The 18,259-nt window shown below is 40.7% G+C and overlaps 1 protein-coding gene across 4 annotated transcripts in view; it reads right to left on the bottom strand.

Moving 5' to 3' along the window:
• Positions 1–1,271: 1,271 nt before the first annotated feature.
• The window catches only part of SEC24D (SEC24 homolog D, COPII coat complex component), a 111,930-nt gene continuing 94,942 nt past the window's right edge, over positions 1,272–18,259 (bottom strand). For all 4 annotated transcript variants that reach the window (XM_019927865.3, XM_019927867.3, XM_019927868.3 and 1 more), the window contains 9 exons: positions 17,587–17,757; positions 16,471–16,567; positions 16,193–16,338; positions 15,068–15,206; positions 14,158–14,276; positions 8,798–8,977; positions 6,333–6,524; positions 5,281–5,370; positions 1,272–2,106 (listed from right to left, as the gene is read on the bottom strand). In XM_019927865.3, the coding sequence (XP_019783424.2) occupies positions 1,966–2,106; positions 5,281–5,370; positions 6,333–6,524; positions 8,798–8,977; positions 14,158–14,276; positions 15,068–15,206; positions 16,193–16,338; positions 16,471–16,567; positions 17,587–17,757 (1,275 nt within the window). In that variant the 3' untranslated portion in view covers positions 1,272–1,965. The remainder of the gene's footprint in view (positions 2,107–5,280; positions 5,371–6,332; positions 6,525–8,797; positions 8,978–14,157; positions 14,277–15,067; positions 15,207–16,192; positions 16,339–16,470; positions 16,568–17,586; positions 17,758–18,259) is intronic.

Raw genomic sequence — 18,259 nt, 5'->3', positions numbered from 1 at the left:
ACTCTCTGGGAGACTTTTCAAGATCAGCAAGTAGGCCTAACCCAGGCTCCTATCAAATTACTGCTTCTGCCCTGGGTCCCGGAGCAGGTGAGGTTTTGTGTGCACTCTTAGAAAGTGGAGTTACTATTTCCTCAGCCCTCTGGGACTCCTGAAAGTAAGCCCCACTGGCCTTCAAAATCAAATGCTCTGGGGGCTCATCTTCCCAGTCCAGGACTCCTGGGCTGGGGAGCCCGACATGAGGCTCAGACCTCTCACTCCTTTGGGAGAAACTCTGCAATTGTAATTATTCTCCGATTTGTGGGTTGCCCACCTGGAGTTATGAGACTTGTTTGTATCATGACTCCGCCCCTCCTACCCATCTCCCTGTGGTTCCTTTTTATCTTTAGTTGTATATCTTTCCTGGTAGGTTCTGTGTTTTTGCATCAATGGTTGTTCTGCAAATAGTGTTTTTGTTGTGCATGTGAGAGGTGGTGAGTTCAGGATCTTTCTACTCTGCCATCTTGGCTGATCTGATTCATTAGACTGTCTTCAAGTGAATTAAGGAATGTGGTCTGGGCTTCTGTTTCACACATTGTATGGTGCCTAGAACTGAACACTCACCTCAGAGTGGAGTGGGATCATTGCTATACTTACTTGACAGGCAGGCAGTCCTTGTAAAAAAGGACTCATCCCACTGAACGTTCATGTTGACAAACCTACATTTCTTTTTTTTTTTAATAAATTTATTTTTATTTTTGGCTGCATTGGGTCTTCGTTGCTGCGCGTGGGTTTTTCTGTAGTTGTGGTGAGTGGGGGCTACTCTTCAGTGTAGTGTGTGGGCTTCTCATTGCGGTGGCTTCTCTTGTTGCAGAGCACGGGCTCTAGGCGTACGGGCTTCAGTAGTTGTGGCTTGCGGGCTCAGTAGTTGTGGCACGTGGGCTGTAGAGTGCAGGCTCAGTAGTTGTGGTGCACGGGCATAGCTGCTCCGTGGCATGTGGGATCTTCCCAGACCAAGGCTCGAACCCGTGTCCCCTGCATTGGCAGATGGGTTCTTAACCACTCGGCCACCAGGGAAGCCCCACATATTGGAGAACTTTTAAATTGCCTTTCTCAAGTACACTGTCTCTGACATTGCTTATATTTATTTATTTACCTAATTCTCCTCAACTCCCCCCCAAAATATTTAGTTTTTAGTGATCCATCCAAACAATGTTTTCCAAGACGCTTTAACTACTACCCTTATTTCTTTTTAAAATCTCAAAATACCTAAATAATGAATTCTGTCTGCTGAGTAAGAGCATATGAAGTGATTTATTGACCTGGTTAAGATCCATTATATACAGGTAGAAACCATCAAAATTGTACAGGGAACCATTAAGAATATTGATAAAGACAGTTTTACAGATAAAATGACAACTGGAAAATAGTTTTAACATACATAACATATAATTATGAAAAAAATATAGAACACAAATTGTTCTACCAAATAGATTCCAAGGTTATTTAAAAGTCTGCTATGCAAACTTTAAGTTGAAAAATGTGTTCAATGGGGTTACATGGTTTTAAAAAAATTAAGCATAATGTAAAAATTAAGTTGTTTTTTTCCTCACTGCAAATGGGAGAGGAACCAAAACTTTTTACTCCAAATCTATACATTTTGAAAAATAATTTATATGTCTAGCACAAAGAAAGAAAATTGAGAATGTTTACAGTTCTGTAAACTATGCCTTTCAAGAAATGCAAACTGCATCAGTTTTAACAGGTAAAAATTGTGCAATCAGAAATAGACTGTTCCCTTTAAGGTACAATTGTACCTTCATTGGCTTTATACCTGAGCACCAAAGCTGTAGTTCTAAATGCCGTCTTGGAAAGCTATTCTGAAAATGAGTAAGAAATCAAAACTAGCCTGTTATTGTCAGGAGAATTAGGCACCAAGAAGGAGATTATCTCCTTAGAAATGCAGTATTAACAATAGAGAAGTTTCAATCAATTAAGCAGCTGACAGATCTCCTTGTGAACACAGCAAAGGAAATCCACATAGGATGATCCTCCATAAAGTCCTTTGTCTTCTACCAGGAACTGTCGGAAAACCATTTCTGGCTGTTCTCGCTGCTTTACTATCGTGAGCTAGGAAAAAAAACAAGTTAGCTGGTTATAAACATTTTCTGAATGTGGCTAAATTTTGTATCCTTCAATTTCACCAAAATTACATAATGTCCACTGTCTGTGAGGCCTTGGAGGATGATAGGAAAGTGCCTATTATCCAGAGTGGAGAGAGGCAATAACCCCAAAACCACAAAAACCAAGACATACAATTAATTGTAAGTGGCAACAATGAAACATAAGCCGAGTGCTACGGGAAAGGCTTCACAATGTAGTGACTGTACCGAACCTTAAAGGACAGGGTGGGATTTCCTTAAGGAGGTGGGGGCCGAGCTAGCATTCCATGCGGGGACCACATACAAAAGACACAGTCCTGCCTGGTATGTAAACTAGCCCACACTTCTGAGAGGCAATGGGAGGTAATGCCTTTGGGTTTTTGTAGGGAATGTGATCCAGTGAAGGTGTTTAAGAACTGGTTATGGTGCCTAGAATGCACTGGGGAGATGAGGGAAACCAGACAGGAAGCAGTCGGAAGCATCTAGGTGGGAGATGATCAGGATCTGAATTAGGCAGTGTAGGTGCAAAGGAAGTGGATGAAAGAGAAAATGTAAAGTTCTTCAACCACTAAAATTAATAAATTAATTCTTCAAAAATATTCAGAACAATTTTTACACTGATTACATGTGGAAATGATAATATTTTGGATATACCAGATTAATAAAATCCATTATCAAAATGGATTTTTTACATTTGAATTGTGGCTACTACCAAGTATAGAATTGCATGTGCAGCTTACATTATTGGACGGTGCTGCTCTAGAGGAAGAGGCACGTGGAGAAGAAACCCAGAAGAGGGTAGTCCGTCATGAATACTCTGAGCCCTTCTACTTACTGCCTCCTTACTCACTCCTGTTTCAGGAATTCAGAGCAGATAATCAGAACGAATTTGATATCTGTTGAGCCATGAGCGTGGTTAATGGAGCCACACATGCAAATCACTGTCTCCACCTGCCTCCTGTATAATTCAGAAGAGCCAGGACATCATCTTACTTCCTTTCACGTGCGGAATCACCCAAAGGGCCTGCAGCTACTAGCTTCACGCCAGCTGCAGCGAGGAAGGTTTGTTACATATTGGCTGGGAGGGCCCAGCCCTCCCTACTGCTGCTTTATATAGGCTTTTTTTTTTAATCAAGTAGAATAATGTTGTCAACATGGCTTGCTTTTTTTCCTTTGTGTTATTTTGGCCAGGGCCTTAGGCTGATAAACTCTGAACCAACCCTGAACTAATAATAATAACAACTGCTGCTACCATTACAAGCCAGCTAATTCTATGTGGATATGGACACGTGTGATGTCTTGGCCTGTTAGTGCCAAGCCCTGGGAGCTGACACTGGAACAGCTGTGTGGATAGTCATATTCCACTCTGACATGGGGAAAGAAACGAACCCCTTCATGGAAACATCTCCAAAGGAGTTTAAGATGTGCATCCTGGTGAGCCTGAAACCAAGGCAGTTTTCTCTTTTCTTGTGGTGTTTTCTCCACCTTTCACCAGGTAACACTAAGACCTCTGCCATTGTCCATTACCGGCAACAGCAGTGTGGGTCCAGCCTCATTGTGGGTCCAAAACCTCAACATTTTGGTTTTCATGTGGTACTCACTGTAAAACCTTCTCTGATGAATGCATCTGGCCATCATGTGAAGTGGGAAATAGAATGGGGAATGAATTTCGGCCTTGGGGGAAACTCAACTATAAGGTAAAGTAATTAATATCCTGCTCTACCATTTGAGTCTCTACAAAGTTGGACCACCCAGCACTTGTTGGTGGAAGGTCTCAGGGAATTGCATTTATAGAAGTGTGGGATATGCTGTCTTGACATGCTAGTGGTCTTCTCCTCAAGGGGATTTTCAGATGATACCCTGAAAATGTCAAGGATTTTACAAACAACAGGTAAGTTTGCCACTGGTACATAAAAAAATCTGATTAAGCATTCAAGCTAAAATTATTTTATTACACAATTGCTTATATTTTATTTACATATCATATTTAGAGCTTACCCCAGATATTTTAGTAACCAAAGCTGACATGACCTTGATAAGGAGTTACTGGAGCAGGTGGGAGAAAGCAGAGGAGAGGAAAGGGTTTTTTTTCCCCCTGGAAGGAGGGGCTGCTGAGCACAAGGATGATCCCCATGTTTAGTTTGGCCTCTTCTCTGCAAATGGGGTCAACTGTGGAGATGCAGTTGCTGCTGCTGGGACAAAGGTGGATCATCCTTGCTGTGCATTCTGAGTACCAGCGGTCTTCAATTTGTGTTTCATAAGACCCTAAGATTTCATTACATGTCTCCAGGGTGTTCAGAGAGTGAAGAACATGTTTATTTTGAACCTTCTCTGCCATCTCTAGGTCCTGTCCTAAAACTGAACCCAAGTAGTGATGTAAAAACAGTTCTGGAAAGGTTGTCCTTTCCAGAGATTATAGAGATTATAAAGCTCTATATTAGTTCAAATTTCCTAAGTTCTACCCAAAGTTGATGTTTGCATGCGTGAGTATCAATGGTAAAGAATGTTGACGTAAACTGATATCACATTTATGTTTCAGGGGAAAAATAGCCCCATAATATCCTGGCTCCTATATAGGCCTGCCTTCAGGTGAGTGTCCTGTACCTCTGCAGGAAGTAGTACAGTAATAGACCACTGTCATCTGTACATTCCAAACTCCAGGAGATTCTAATATTGAGCTTGAGAAGGAAGACAGAGGCGAGTACATGGGATTTAGCGACAAGGCATAATTTTCCTGAGATACAGACATTTTAAACTCCTCCTCAAACTCAAAAAGGAGTCCTTAGACGGACTAGAATAGCAAAACTTTTCAGAGATAATAAATCAAAAATTATAAAATCCAAATATAACAAATGTTCTAAGTAATTTTAAGCACTGATGGAAAAATCATTTCAAAGCCTGTTAATATTATCAATTGTTTCTAAGTTAATACTTAGTAAGATGACCCATGGTTAACCCATAGTGATAGCTGTTTATTTTTATATGTTTGTGATTGACAAGTAGGTAGATATACTTAGAGGTTAATGTGAGTTTTCTATCAAAAAATCATGTTATAAAAATACAGGACATGCATTTTAAAAGTTTGTAAGGAAATTTTTTTAAAAAGACTTGAAAAAGGGAAAAAATAAAATCTCATTCTTACCTTCATTGAATATGGCCGCTTTTGTTGGATAATACCCATTATCATTCTGAGTGTTTGTGAGTATGGGTTTCCCAGCTCAGGCAATGATGTCTAAATTTAAGAAATTCAAGTTTAAGTTTCAGTACAATTTCTGACATTTAGATAGAAGCAGAATGAGATTACTAGAATGTTAAAGTTAAAAAACATCTTTCTAAACCATATACTGAACTCTTGGCTTAGTTCATTTACCTAAAAACCAAAAATATGAAAAAATGTACTAAAAATTATTCATATGTATCAGCATGCATTTCCACCAATGAACTCTCTTTTGAAAATAAAAATCCTTCCCTGGAACTTGACACATGTATATCACTGAAATGACACAAAGGGTGTTATGTTTTTTTACAAAGGATGTCTTTAATCCCTTTGCAAGATGGATATTTCAAGGCTATGTTGTGTGAGAAAAGGACACACTTTATTCCTTCAGCGGATCAGTTGCAGGACCCTGAGGCATTACCCCATTTGGAAAATGCTATCCAAATACCACTGTTTCAACATTAAAATAAACCACCAAATGTGATTTCTCAAAGGGAATGTGGCCTCTTAGATTTTCCTGAAATCTGGTTCATGGTGAACAAAAGATAACACCCAGCTGCATGTGGCCCCTGGGCGATGTGAAAGATCTGGACTTAGATTTCCTCCATTAAGACAGTAAAATGCTAATGCTTACTTCTAAGCAAGAAGACACCAAGAGCTAATAGATCATCTTTGAGTTAGCCATTGAAAAAGTGAATTAGAACATTTTACCACAAAGTCACAAGTCTCAGGGAAAGATCATGGCCAATATTTTTCATAGGAGTTGTTAAAAAAAAAAAAAAGCAGGAAATTCATTACTTATATTCACATTCCACTCCCTCTGTGTATTCTTTGACATTAAGACTATTAAGATCTTTTTATTTAAAAAAAACACATAAGTATACTTCATATGTATGTCTCAAAGTGCCAACTGCCTCTAAAAAGAAAGCAACTAAGGATTTGTATATTACTACAAAACAAAGAAAAAATATACTTACTATATCTGTGTTGACATGTGCAAAAGATGGCACGTTAAATATTCCTTGGATGAGTTCTGGTGGGCTACTTACTCCCAACCATAAGAACATGTTCACACCATTAGCCAATAGGAATATTCCTTCTTCTGAAAGACGGCTCTCAGAGCAACGAATAGCAGCAGGTAATGTTGTACTCTTGACATCTAATGTGTGCTATGCAGGCAAAGGCAAGAGAGTTAGAAACTCCCTCTTTCTTCCCTTCCTTCCTTCCTCTCTTTTCCCCTCCCTCCCTCCCTCCTTTCTTCCCTTCCTTCCAGTACATATTTAATGAGTTCCTACTCTCTACTAGTCCTATCTACTACTATCCTACTAGTCATTAGACAATAATCCCTGCCTTGTACAGCTAACCATTTTCTGGAGGGAAGAAGAGACAACAAATAATCTAAGTTAAATATATAGAAATTTAGGTGGTGTTAAGAGTTATGAAGAAAAGAAGCAGGAAAGTGGGATAGGGCACGTCCACGGTGGCAGTGTTACAGTTTTAAATAGGGGAGCCCAGGAAGGCTTGTTGAAAAGATAACTTTTGAGTAAAGACCTGAGGGCATGAGTGGAGGGCCATGGGGATATCTGGGGAAGAGCATTCAGATGGAGGGAACAGCTGGTGCAGAGGTCCTGAGGCAAGAGCTTATCTGGGATGTTCAAGCAAGGAGGCCAGTGTGGCTGGAGTGGAGTGAGAAAGGGGAGAGTAATAAGATGAGTCAGACAGAAGGGAGGGCAGAGTAGCACAGGCAGCACTGGGCCAGGGCAGTAAGAACTTTGGCTTTTACTGAAATGCGAAATCCTGGAGTGTTCTGAGTAGCGGAGGGACGTGAACTGACAATTATTTTAACAGGATCACTCTAACTTCTGTGCCAAAAACAGACTGGAGGGGCAAGCAAGGAGACTTGTTAGGAGGGATTGCCGTGGTCCACAGGAGAGGTGATTATGCTTGAGTCTGGGTGGTGACATATGGGGGTGAAAAGTGGTCAGCCTCTGGATAATCTTGGAAAGGAGAGCTGACATGTTTGCTGATGGATGAGATGGGGTGGATGAGGAAGAAAGCAGCCATGGGTGACTGCAGGACGCTGGTCCTGAAGAACTGGAAGGAGGGAGGGGTGATAAATGGAGATGGGGAAGACTGCAGGAGAAGCAGGCCTGGGAGGCCCAGTCAGGACTCAGTTTAAGATGCCCGTTAACACGCTCACGGAGAGATGCTCGGGAGGCTACAGGCACAGACACGCCCACGGTTCAGGGCAGCGGTACTGCTGGAGATAGGAACTTGGGAACCATCAGTATAGAAATGTTGCTGAGAGCATAGGTAAGACCCCCCCAAGGGATTAAGTGTAGATAGACAGGAGAAGCTTCCCTGGACTGAGCTCTGGGGTACTTGAACAGGGAAAACAGGGTAAACTAGCAAAGGAAGCAGGAGAGAAACTGGGACAAACCAAGTAAAGAGGGTGTTTCCAGAGGGAGAAAACTGTGTCAGATGCTGTGGACAAGTCAGAAAAGAGAAGCACTGCCCACTGGATTTAGCAAGGTGATTTTAGTGGAGTGGTGATGTTCATGTCCCTAAGAGTTCTAGTTTCTCTGGCACATAGCTGATAATCCAATTTTATATGAAAATCAATTGTTAACAATTTACATCTAACATTCATATTGATTGAAAGGATCAATAGCTTTTTATTTCCAACTTAATTTAACTCTCCAGTTGCACTGAGGGCCTGGGTACGAGTTTGGATACAGGAGATAGAAATAAGCCATCAGCCTTCCCCCCTTTTATCCCTCAATTATAACTTGTTAGGTCTCAGGGGAAGGAGTCTAGTCAGAGAGTACAAGGGCATTCACGACATCAAGGATTACCTTTAAATAAGTAGAATACATTGCCAAGTAAACTCTCTGAGGACAAGGACAGTTCCTTCCGTGTACAGTGTAGGTAGCCTCAAATATATGTTGATTTGTAAACCCCTGATAGCATTTGCTTAAGACTAATCATAGCCATTCTGATTAAATGTGGTGACTTAGACATTCATATACTGTCAAAAAACAGATAACGTGTGCACGTGAAATCCCGTATACACACGTATCAGTTGCCTTTCATGCCGTAAGGCTGGATTTCTTCAACAACTTGTCGACTCACTTTTCAACCTGCCTGTTCAACTGAAGATTACCAATTTGGGAATGAGGAAGGAAAAGCAGTCATCGGAAGGATTCCGTGAAGAACTCCTCAGGTCCGCCCACCACCCACACGGACCCTGAGCACAGGTTGAAGCGCATGCGCAGCTCGCCCAGAGCCCCGGCTCTCAGGCCCACACTACGCGTTGTGAAGCCATACGTGACTCGTAAGTTTCTTGTTAAGAACGAAATATTTCAGACATAACATATGGGAAAAGGCAAAATATGATTCCCTTCCAGACTCCTTAGGAAATGCACCAGCGCAGTGTGCTTACTATTGGCCGAAGCTGTGGGTAGAAGAAAAGCTGAGAGTCGGCCACACCCATGGTCATGACCAGCTGCCTCTGGTAGGCCCGCTCATCCGTTGAGATCTCTGGTCTGCTGAGCAGCACACAGTTTTTTAACAAACAGTTCATGTACACTGGCAGTACTTTCATGGAATCTGGTAAAATAAGCTGGAAGAGAGAGACATTAGTTTCAGATGCTTGGTCTTTACCGAAAATCAACACCTGCAGCACTTTACCTGTAAAATAGAAAGGTTTGCTGTTGAGATTGTGGAGAGGATTAAATGGTAACCCACGTAAAGCACCTAGAGCACAGACACTGGCACAGAGTAGATACTGAGAGCGCGGCAGGTGGTTTTATTTTCTCTAGTGCTCTAGCAGCTTGGTGTAGTGCTTATCAGCACAACTCACGGCCGGCAGTGCCGTCCCAGCGCTGCCTCTCATCTGCTGTGTGACACTGAGCAAATTCCTTACCCTCTCTTTCCCCCGGTTTTCTCTTCTAAAAAAGGAATAATAGCCCCTCTACTTCATGATCATGGGGTTGTTACGAGGATTAAATTATTTCTAATTTGTGAAGCACTTACAATAGTGCCGAACAGATAGTATCATATACATGTTTATTAAATAAAATGAAATAAACAAGTTATTTCCTAATCTGTATCACCAGCTTCTACCTCTTGAGTTCAAGAACAGCATTTCCAACTGTCCACGAGATATCTCTTCCTCTCTGCTCTTCATGCATCTGTTAGTCATAGACTCATCAGACATTGAATGAGTGCCACCACGTCACAGGTTCTATCAAAGTATCAAGGATCTACAGAGGAATGAGGCATAGTCCACATGCAAGATGTCTAATGTCTACTGGGGATGATATACATATAAAAGATAAACCATAATAAGGAAATTGCAATACCATATGTAGAAAATAAAACAGGAAGTGCTTCATGAATTTATTAGCTGCGTAACTACTGTATGCTAACGAAAACTCAAACTCCTACAATTCCACAAACGTACAAACATGTTCTTCCTGTTATGGTTCCTATTTTAGATACTAGAACTACCAGATGAACCCTAATTTCACTTTTTCTTTACCTTCAATTAGTACATGAATTCTTTCTATTCTACATTTATAATCCACCTGTACCTTCCTCTCCATCCTCTCTTTGGCTCATGTGACCTCATTCTGACTTCATTCTAACCGCCTCAAAGTACATACCATAAAGTGACGCTCCAAATAATAACACAATTAAACAGTTCTAGAAACACAACCTGATGGGTAAAAAAACTACAAATAATTTGTAATTTGTAAAATTACAAGTAATTTGCCTGTGTGTTTAACCTTCTTCCCAACTCAATTTTATAAATATGGCTAAGAATCAAGATCGAATGATCTGAGTGTCACTTCCTTCCATTTAACAGTAGGTCAATGGACAACGAAATATCCAAAAAAAAAAAGTATATATAGGAGATAATGATAATCTGCAAATAGAAATATCTGGTCTATAAATTCATGATTTCTTTTTAGCTTTCTATCTTAATGATGAAAAAGAATATATACTTTTCAGAATCCATACCAAAAAGGAAATTTTCCTCAGGGCTCTGTAAGGATTTATTCCTCAACTTAAATCCCTTTATCACAGGTCTCTTCTCATGATCTATTAAGGAATGTGTAAACAGAACTTACTTCACTGGTTCAGGAAAACATATTTCAGAACAATCCTACTTTGTAGTTAGTTTTCCCTCTCAACTTTTATCTCCTTTCAAAGAACCAAAGACAGTTAAATAAATTTATGTTTCCTCATATGAGGAAAAGCTCTTCTTGTAATCTGCTCTCTAGCATAAATTTTTTTTCTTTTTTTAGGTTGAGGAATAATCACTGTTCAACATTATATTAGTTTCAGGTATATATCGTGATAATTCATGTTTGTATATACTGTGAAATAGTGACCACAATAAATCTAGTTAATATCATCACCGTACAAAATTACAGAATCTTTTCTTGTAATGAGAACTGTTGACACCTGCTCTCTTAGCAACTATCAAATATGCAGTTCAGTGTTATTATCTACAGTCCCCATGCTGTACATTACTTCCCCAGGACTTATTTATGTTATAACTGGAAGTCTGTACCTTTTGAGCCGCTTCAACCATTTTGCCCACCCCCCACCCCCCAGGCCTCTGGCAATCACCATTCTGATCTCAGTATCTATGAGCTTGGTTTCTGTTTGTTTTTTAGATTCTACATACAAATGAGATCCATATGGTATTTGTCTTTCTCTGACTTCTTTCACTTGTTTAGCGTAAAGTATTTTTATTTGACAACTATGGTACTGGAATATGTTTTCAGCCAAGGAAAATTAGGATTAAAAAAAAAAAAGAAAAAAAAATATTATCCAAAGGTATAGGACACAGATCATGGTCATATTCCAGAGCCACGTGGCTCCAATACTATTTTGGGGCTAATTACCAGTTAGGCATCTTAGATGTTATGGATTAAGAATGTTCTTAGATTCCCATAGAGAAGCATATATGTACAGTTTTTTAATATCGTCTTGCAGTTCACTGGTTGCTGCTCATTAATCAGGTCATATTAAGACAGTTTAGAAATTTGTTGTCCTGAAAACCACAAAGAGGCCCATGATGACACTATCAGGACTAAAAAATCTGATTAGAGGAGACTGGATTATAGAGGGCAGGGGGAAGAGAACAGAGGAGGTAAGAAGGAAATTTTATTATAAAGAAGAAAAATGGAGTTAGAGTGAAAGAAAACAGAGAGACAGTCTTAGTGTTTTTGAGGTGGGGAAGAAAATGTGGCAACAGATAGGCAATTAAAACCTTTCCCCACCTCCTTGATCCTCTCCATAAATAATGAAATTATTCTCAGGGAGAAAAAGTGTGAGTGAGGAAGGAGTGGGAATTCATGAATCCACAGTTTAATTGAATTTGAAGAATTCTCCACTTTGGGTTTTGAAGTAACAGATGTGGTAATGAAAAAAACGATTACTTTGCAGTTAAGTTCATGTGACTTGCCTTTTAAAGTCAGTGTACTCCCATATGATGTAATATATTTAAGTTCAGAACAGTAAGTTGTTAGATTTAATGAAAAAGAATCTACATTGCTTATGTAAACTTAAAAATTTGTTTTAATGTTGTTTTTAATTATATGTCTTAACCCAGCATCTATCCTGTGACCGCCCCCCCCCCCCCCAGCCCAAGGTGGGTGTCTCCTTAAATTTTACACCTTAAGCACCTCTTCTGCATCAGCCTAGTCCTGGCCCTGGCAATTCAGTAAAAGCATATCTCCTGAGGTCCAGTATCATATAATCCAGGTATATAGGTCCTTAACAGTCTTGCTTTGATCAAGGAAACTGGGCTCTATAGTAAAACAGTGGAATTCCTTTACGAATTTCTCCATGGAAATTATTTCTTGCAAGTGAACTATGGAAAACCACCAAATTTGAAGTTACATTCTCTGAGGAGAACCTGAAGTCCAGCCATTCTGTTTTTAAATAATGGTATATTTTAATATATTATTGTTATTAACAGTTTTATAATCTCTACATTTTCCCCACTCCATGATGGATAATCCTAGGTTAAAGGTACACTTGAAATGTGCTAATGGAGAAAGAAAAATCTCCAAAAGAACAGGAATAATCTTTATCCATTTTTTCAGAAAAAAAATTGTCATCATAATGTTGTTACTCCAGAAACAATTCAACTGCAAACAGATGATCTAGTAGTAGAGTCAAATCTTTTAACTTTAAACCAGCAGCAACCGACCAGTTTCATTTCTTCCCTTAATAGGCAACAGATCTTTGACTTAAGGTCTCTGAATCCAGTTGTTTTAACATTAGCAAATAAACTTCCTGAGAGGACACTAACTGTACCTGTTCTTCTTCAACAATCCTTCCGAAGTATGAGACACTCCAGAGACAGAGTATGGAAACACTCCATGTTTCCAGAGCTCCAAAACAAGTAGTAAAACTGGGGAGTAAAGTGGTCTTGGTTGGACTATATCCAGGTGCACCTGGGGGGCTTTGTATAAAGTAAACACGTGTGCTCTGAAACAGGACTGATACTGGAATTTACTGGAGTGGCAAGTCCTCTGAATAATAAAGAGAACTGACTTACACAGATTTAAGAGCTGCTTTTGTGATTATCAACAGGAGATGAAAGAATGGATGGCTACTCTAATCTCTCCGGACAGCACAGAAAGGAATTTTTGTGAGAAGTCCAAGCTAATTACTATGTTTGTTTTAATTTCCTTCTTTACCCAGATTATGAATTTGGCCCCCAGATGTATCTGCACTATCGCTGCTGCTGAAGGGTTGCTTTGGGTGGGGTTTCAGATGTCACTGGTCCACAAGGAATTAACCAGAAAGTTTTCCCATCTGTTGCTTACTGCCTTCTCTTTAATCCAAATTCTATACTCAGATATTCAATACATAACTATGAAAAATGGCATCTAGCTTTGATGGGGAAGAATATGAAAAAGAAAACAGATGCAAAAATAAATGTGGACAAGAGGTTCTACCTTTTCTTTTTGCTTTTTTGTGTGTTTTGTTTTCACAAGAGAGAGGTTTAAAGGATCTTCTAAAATTTCAAATTACTAGATGAGAGAGACAATTTTTTCAAAACTCTTCATACCTATTATTAACTTTTAAATATAAAGAACTCCAAAATTTATAAATTTTATTTGTTTATAAAAGAGGGGCTTCCCTGGTGGCGCAGTGGTTGAGAGTCCGCCTGCCGATGCAGGGGACATGGGTTCGTGCCCCGGTCTGGGAAGATCCCACATGCCGCGGAGCGGCTGGGCCCGTGAGCCATGGCCGCTGAGCCTGCGCGTCGGAGCCTGTGCTCCACAACGGGAGAGGCCACAACAGTGAGAGGCCCGCGTACCGCAAAAAAAAAAAAAAAAAAAAAAAAAAATATATATATATATATATAAATGAATCATTACTGCCATTAGTTCATGTCAACTTTGATTGTTAATAAATGTCCAAAAAGTATTTAAGCACCGCCATTTCATAACTCTATATCCATCTTCATCCATGCAAAAGATAACCCCATTTATATTGACATTTCTTACATATAACATGCTTTTGTTTATAAATAATGTAGTGACCCTCAACACGTTTTTGGGTTCATGCATCTTGTAAAGCCACTAAGCATTTTAATGTTGCTATAAATAAACCATAGCCCCCCAAAAATGGCATTGTCAATCTTTCGTTGTATGGTTTACTATACAGCATCTAAGTGCCTGGAACATCATAAGCCTTTACTAGCAGAACGCTGAATGAACAAGTAGGTGTTTATAACACTTCAGCACCTGAGGACAGCAGGTAACTTACCTGGCTGGCTGCAGACGGACTAGCACAATTCTTCCGGTAACAGGCCAACACGTGGGCGGTCTGATTAACCAGAATTTCCCTGATGACCTTCAAGGGCTGGTGTAGAACTGCTTTAAAAGCTACTTGCACAAAACAGTGAAAAGGGCATCAAAGGTTTAGCTCAGAAATTGATCCCTTCAAATAATAATAAAAAAAATTGCTCTTCAGACCACTCAGCAAGGGATAACAGCATTTAAAAATGTTCACGCCATGTGTTAATGCTCTCCACTTGACTAATTATAATTTAGCAAATGAAGAACAATAGCCTACCTACAACAATAGGCAGGTAATTGGTCCAGAATTTTCCTCAGAATATTAGAAACAGAACTCTGCACACACACAGAAAAGAAAGACCAGTTTACTATCTTCTGATGTTCTGAATTCTTATGGGCTGGATTGCTCTTTCTTCTAAACCTTAGTGTAGCATTTCAATTGGGGTTTGGAGCAGGGAGGGGAGAAGCAGCCAGAAAACTCCACCTCAGGCCCCTACCACTTCCTAATTATCTTGGCATGGATAAGCAAATTCAGTCTCACATGAGGGACCATCTTCTATTATCCTCATGTCCCAGAGGGCACACTCATACCATAATGAGTCTAAGTTATCACCTTCCTCAATTTCAACTCAGTCCCCCTGGGAAAGAAACTTTAAACAAAACTGGATAGCACGGCCTGACTCACTGCTGTCCCTATTAGTCTAGAGTTAGAAATGCTGATTATTCTCCTTCACCCTTAGCTTTTACAAATTCTGAATTTACCCACCGAAAGTCTGCACTACCGCAGGACCTGTCAGCTACTAACTCGATTAACCAACGAGGCCTGCCTGCATTACCAGCAAGGTATATACTGCACCCCAGAATTAGCAAAGTGTTACCTGACTTGGCAAAGAAGTTGATAAGGGCATCAGTCTCGCAGCTCTTATAGAGATCAGCCAGCTGGGAGCTGCAGTTCAAGCCCAGATTGTGAATCCGAAGTCTTCTCTGCCCGCTGACAGTCGTGTAAAGCACGGCACACTGCAGAGGCAACATGGAGGGCACATGTTTTTCTGGTTAACATATTCACCCAAGCTAGCCTGACCTTATTTACATTTACAGAACAGTGTGTACGGCCAAAAGACCTCTAAACTTTCCTACAGGATTTTTTCTATTATTGCTAAAGACTGAACAACAACACATAAGGGAGGAATAATGACCAGTCATACACTGGGTTCTCATGTAGCATTTCACTGGTTTAAACTTAATGGGGCTGTTCACATGCAAATAACTGTGTGCATTTCCACAACTAGTCTACATTTCGTAGCTCAAATTTTATTACCAGGGATCCAGGTCCAGAAATAATACCTTCATGTTCTCATAGTCCTCCTCAAGGCTCACTTCGATTAAAAATGGACAACTAGCTTTGGTGAGGTACTTAGGTTTTATACTAATAATATATGCATACATTTCAAAAATGCAAACAAGTAACCATTTCCCCAAATAGGTGTGATTTTAAAATAAACAGAGTTTTTCCTCAACTTGATGCCAGTCTCTCTCCTTTCTTTGAGGTTGATGCTCGTGTCTGAAAACTATGACCATTAGAATTTCTCCTGTTTTAATTCAAAGTCTCCATGGCTTCTAGTTAATCTTATTTGCTACAAAGCCAAATCCCATCGTTACTTTGCTTCTGTTATGATAACACGTCTCAGCAATGGTGTCCCGCACACGGCATTCAGGAATGCAGCAAACCAGTGAGTGAGTGGGTACTGATGCCTGTCATTCTGACCTCAAGTCTGCGGGGCTCTCATGCAAAGACATACATAATGGTTACTTCACATAAATAGCATATATGAATCAGTATGGAGAATACACCACAGAGTGCTCTAGTCACTTTTGCCTTTGGAGAAATGGAGTTCAATTTCTTTATGGAGAGACTAACACAGTTGATGGCCCTGGAGTCTCCCCCACTGATCACTGTCAGTAACAAACTACAAAGCAAAAGATGGGAAGACATTTTAGATCACCTGGATTAAGGCTCCACTGTCTTCACTGAGTTTGTCATCATGCTTGAACTCCACAGTCACTGCCTTGTCACAGTCAATGGCTGCCATCTCTACATCGGTGGTGTTGTTCATATAGATGCCACCAAAGAAGTCAGTGGCTCTGAAACCTAAGGATGAGGGAAGAGGGAAATTTTGCTTCTCCTTATTTTACTGTTACTTTCTTTGTTGGCCTGTTAATGAGTTTGAAGAGGAAACAATTACACAACAGAGACCTGAAAAATAATAAAAACGAGAAGTACCTGTGCTGGTACGAACCCTCATAATAGCATCAAATCCTATTTTCTTCTCAATATCATTTCTGAGGTCATTCAAAAATTGTTGGCTGTCCAAGTGCACCTAAAAAATAAAGTATGATCATGCCCACCAGGTGGCGGCAAAATACTTAAAATAACAATTCTTTTTTAAACAAATCTTGATTAAAACCTACTTTATCCAGAAATCTCAGAAAGGGTTCTGAAAGCTTTTTCAGTGTCATTTCATTTATACTCTTTGGTCTTATCAAATCCCTCATCTAGTTCCTAATGTAAATATGTAGCTAGGCAATGAAAAATAACTGCTTTCATCAAAATACAACTAGATGATGAACACTGTCATTTATGTTGGGGGAACACTCGTTCCCCCTCCATGTTTCCCTCTGGAGGCACATAACTTAGAGGTGCCCCCCAACCTCTTCTCCTCAGGGGAGGACAGGTGACTTATCCAATTTCTAAGCTTGGGAAAAGGAACTGGGCAGGCGTAGCTCGGCCTCTTCCACATCTTCTTTCTGGGGAAGCAGCCTGCCTGCAGGAAGCACACGCTTCCTGGCCCTCAGTACAGCAGCAGGAGGCAGGAGTCCGCAGGAGACGCTTTTGTCTGTGCCGCCTCGGTGTAAAGTTTGTCTCACTGAGGGGAAAGCGCTAGGAACCCCACTTGCCCACAGACCTAGGTCCGTTCCAGGGCTGGCGTTCTGATCGTCTCTTGACTCTGTCTCTCAGTTCAGGCTTGGAGGGGGCGGGAGGAGTATCATGAACTGACCCGCCCCCATATCATAACACTTTAAAACAAATATATAGTCACTTTTAAAAACAATACCTTAAATATATTTAATATAAAATACCAAGATTTTATATTAAATATATTTCCCCCCAACATGGAAGCTTAACATTGACATTCAACTCGGAGGCTGAATGAGTCAATCTGTGGCCATACCTTAGGGAGCAGGCAAGCAATTCCTAACCATCTGTCCATCCTTTTCCATCGGACCTAGAATTTACATGTGTCGGCTGCCCACAAGGGGGCACAGCTTTCTCACAGATCTAAGCACCAAAAGTAAACCAGCAGTGGAAAACCGAGGCAAACAAATTGCTGGCCTTTACCTGGAAATTGTTGTACTTGTAGAGGGTTCCTCCCGTGAGCTGAGGCACGAGACCCAAGGAGGCCACGTCCACGTACTGACTGGGGAAGAGGAAGAGCGTCACGCAGCAGCCATGAGCCACGCAGTCCTTGGCTAGAGGGTCGTAGACATTTGTCTGGGGCTGGAAGAGGATCTGAAGAAAAAGATACACAAAGGGGAAAAAGAAAACCACGTAATGTTTCTGGTTTCTGTTTTTAATTTCTATTGAATTCTCACTGAAGTTTTTTTTTTTTCTTTTTTTTTTTTTTGCGGTACACGGGCCTCTCACTGTTGTGGCCTCTTGCGTTGCGGAGCACAGGCTCCGGACGCGCAGGCTCAGTGGCCATGGCTCACGGGCCCAGCCGCTCCGCGGCATGTGGGATCTCCCCGGACCGGGGCACGAACCCGTGTCCCCTGCATCGGCAGGCGGACTCTCAACCACTGCGCCACCAGGGAAGCCCCTCACTGAAGTTTTTTAAATGAATTTTTTTTCCCAGTTAAATGCAGAAGAAGAAGTGAGCCGTGATAATCATCAGTGCAGAGGCCATGTGTCGAGCACCCTGTGCGCCAGGCGTGTGCCGTGTTTAATACACGTATGTGCGCAATGTTATCTGATCCTCCGACAGCTCTAAGGAAGCTGATGTTTAGTCCTCCCT

The sequence above is a fragment of the Tursiops truncatus genome, chromosome 5 (genome assembly GCF_011762595.2).
Source record: "Tursiops truncatus isolate mTurTru1 chromosome 5, mTurTru1.mat.Y, whole genome shotgun sequence".
NCBI classification, from domain to species: domain Eukaryota; kingdom Metazoa; phylum Chordata; class Mammalia; order Artiodactyla; family Delphinidae; genus Tursiops; species Tursiops truncatus.
The sequence above is the reverse complement of the archived record's forward strand: the minus strand, read 5'-3'. Positions and strand labels throughout refer to the sequence as shown.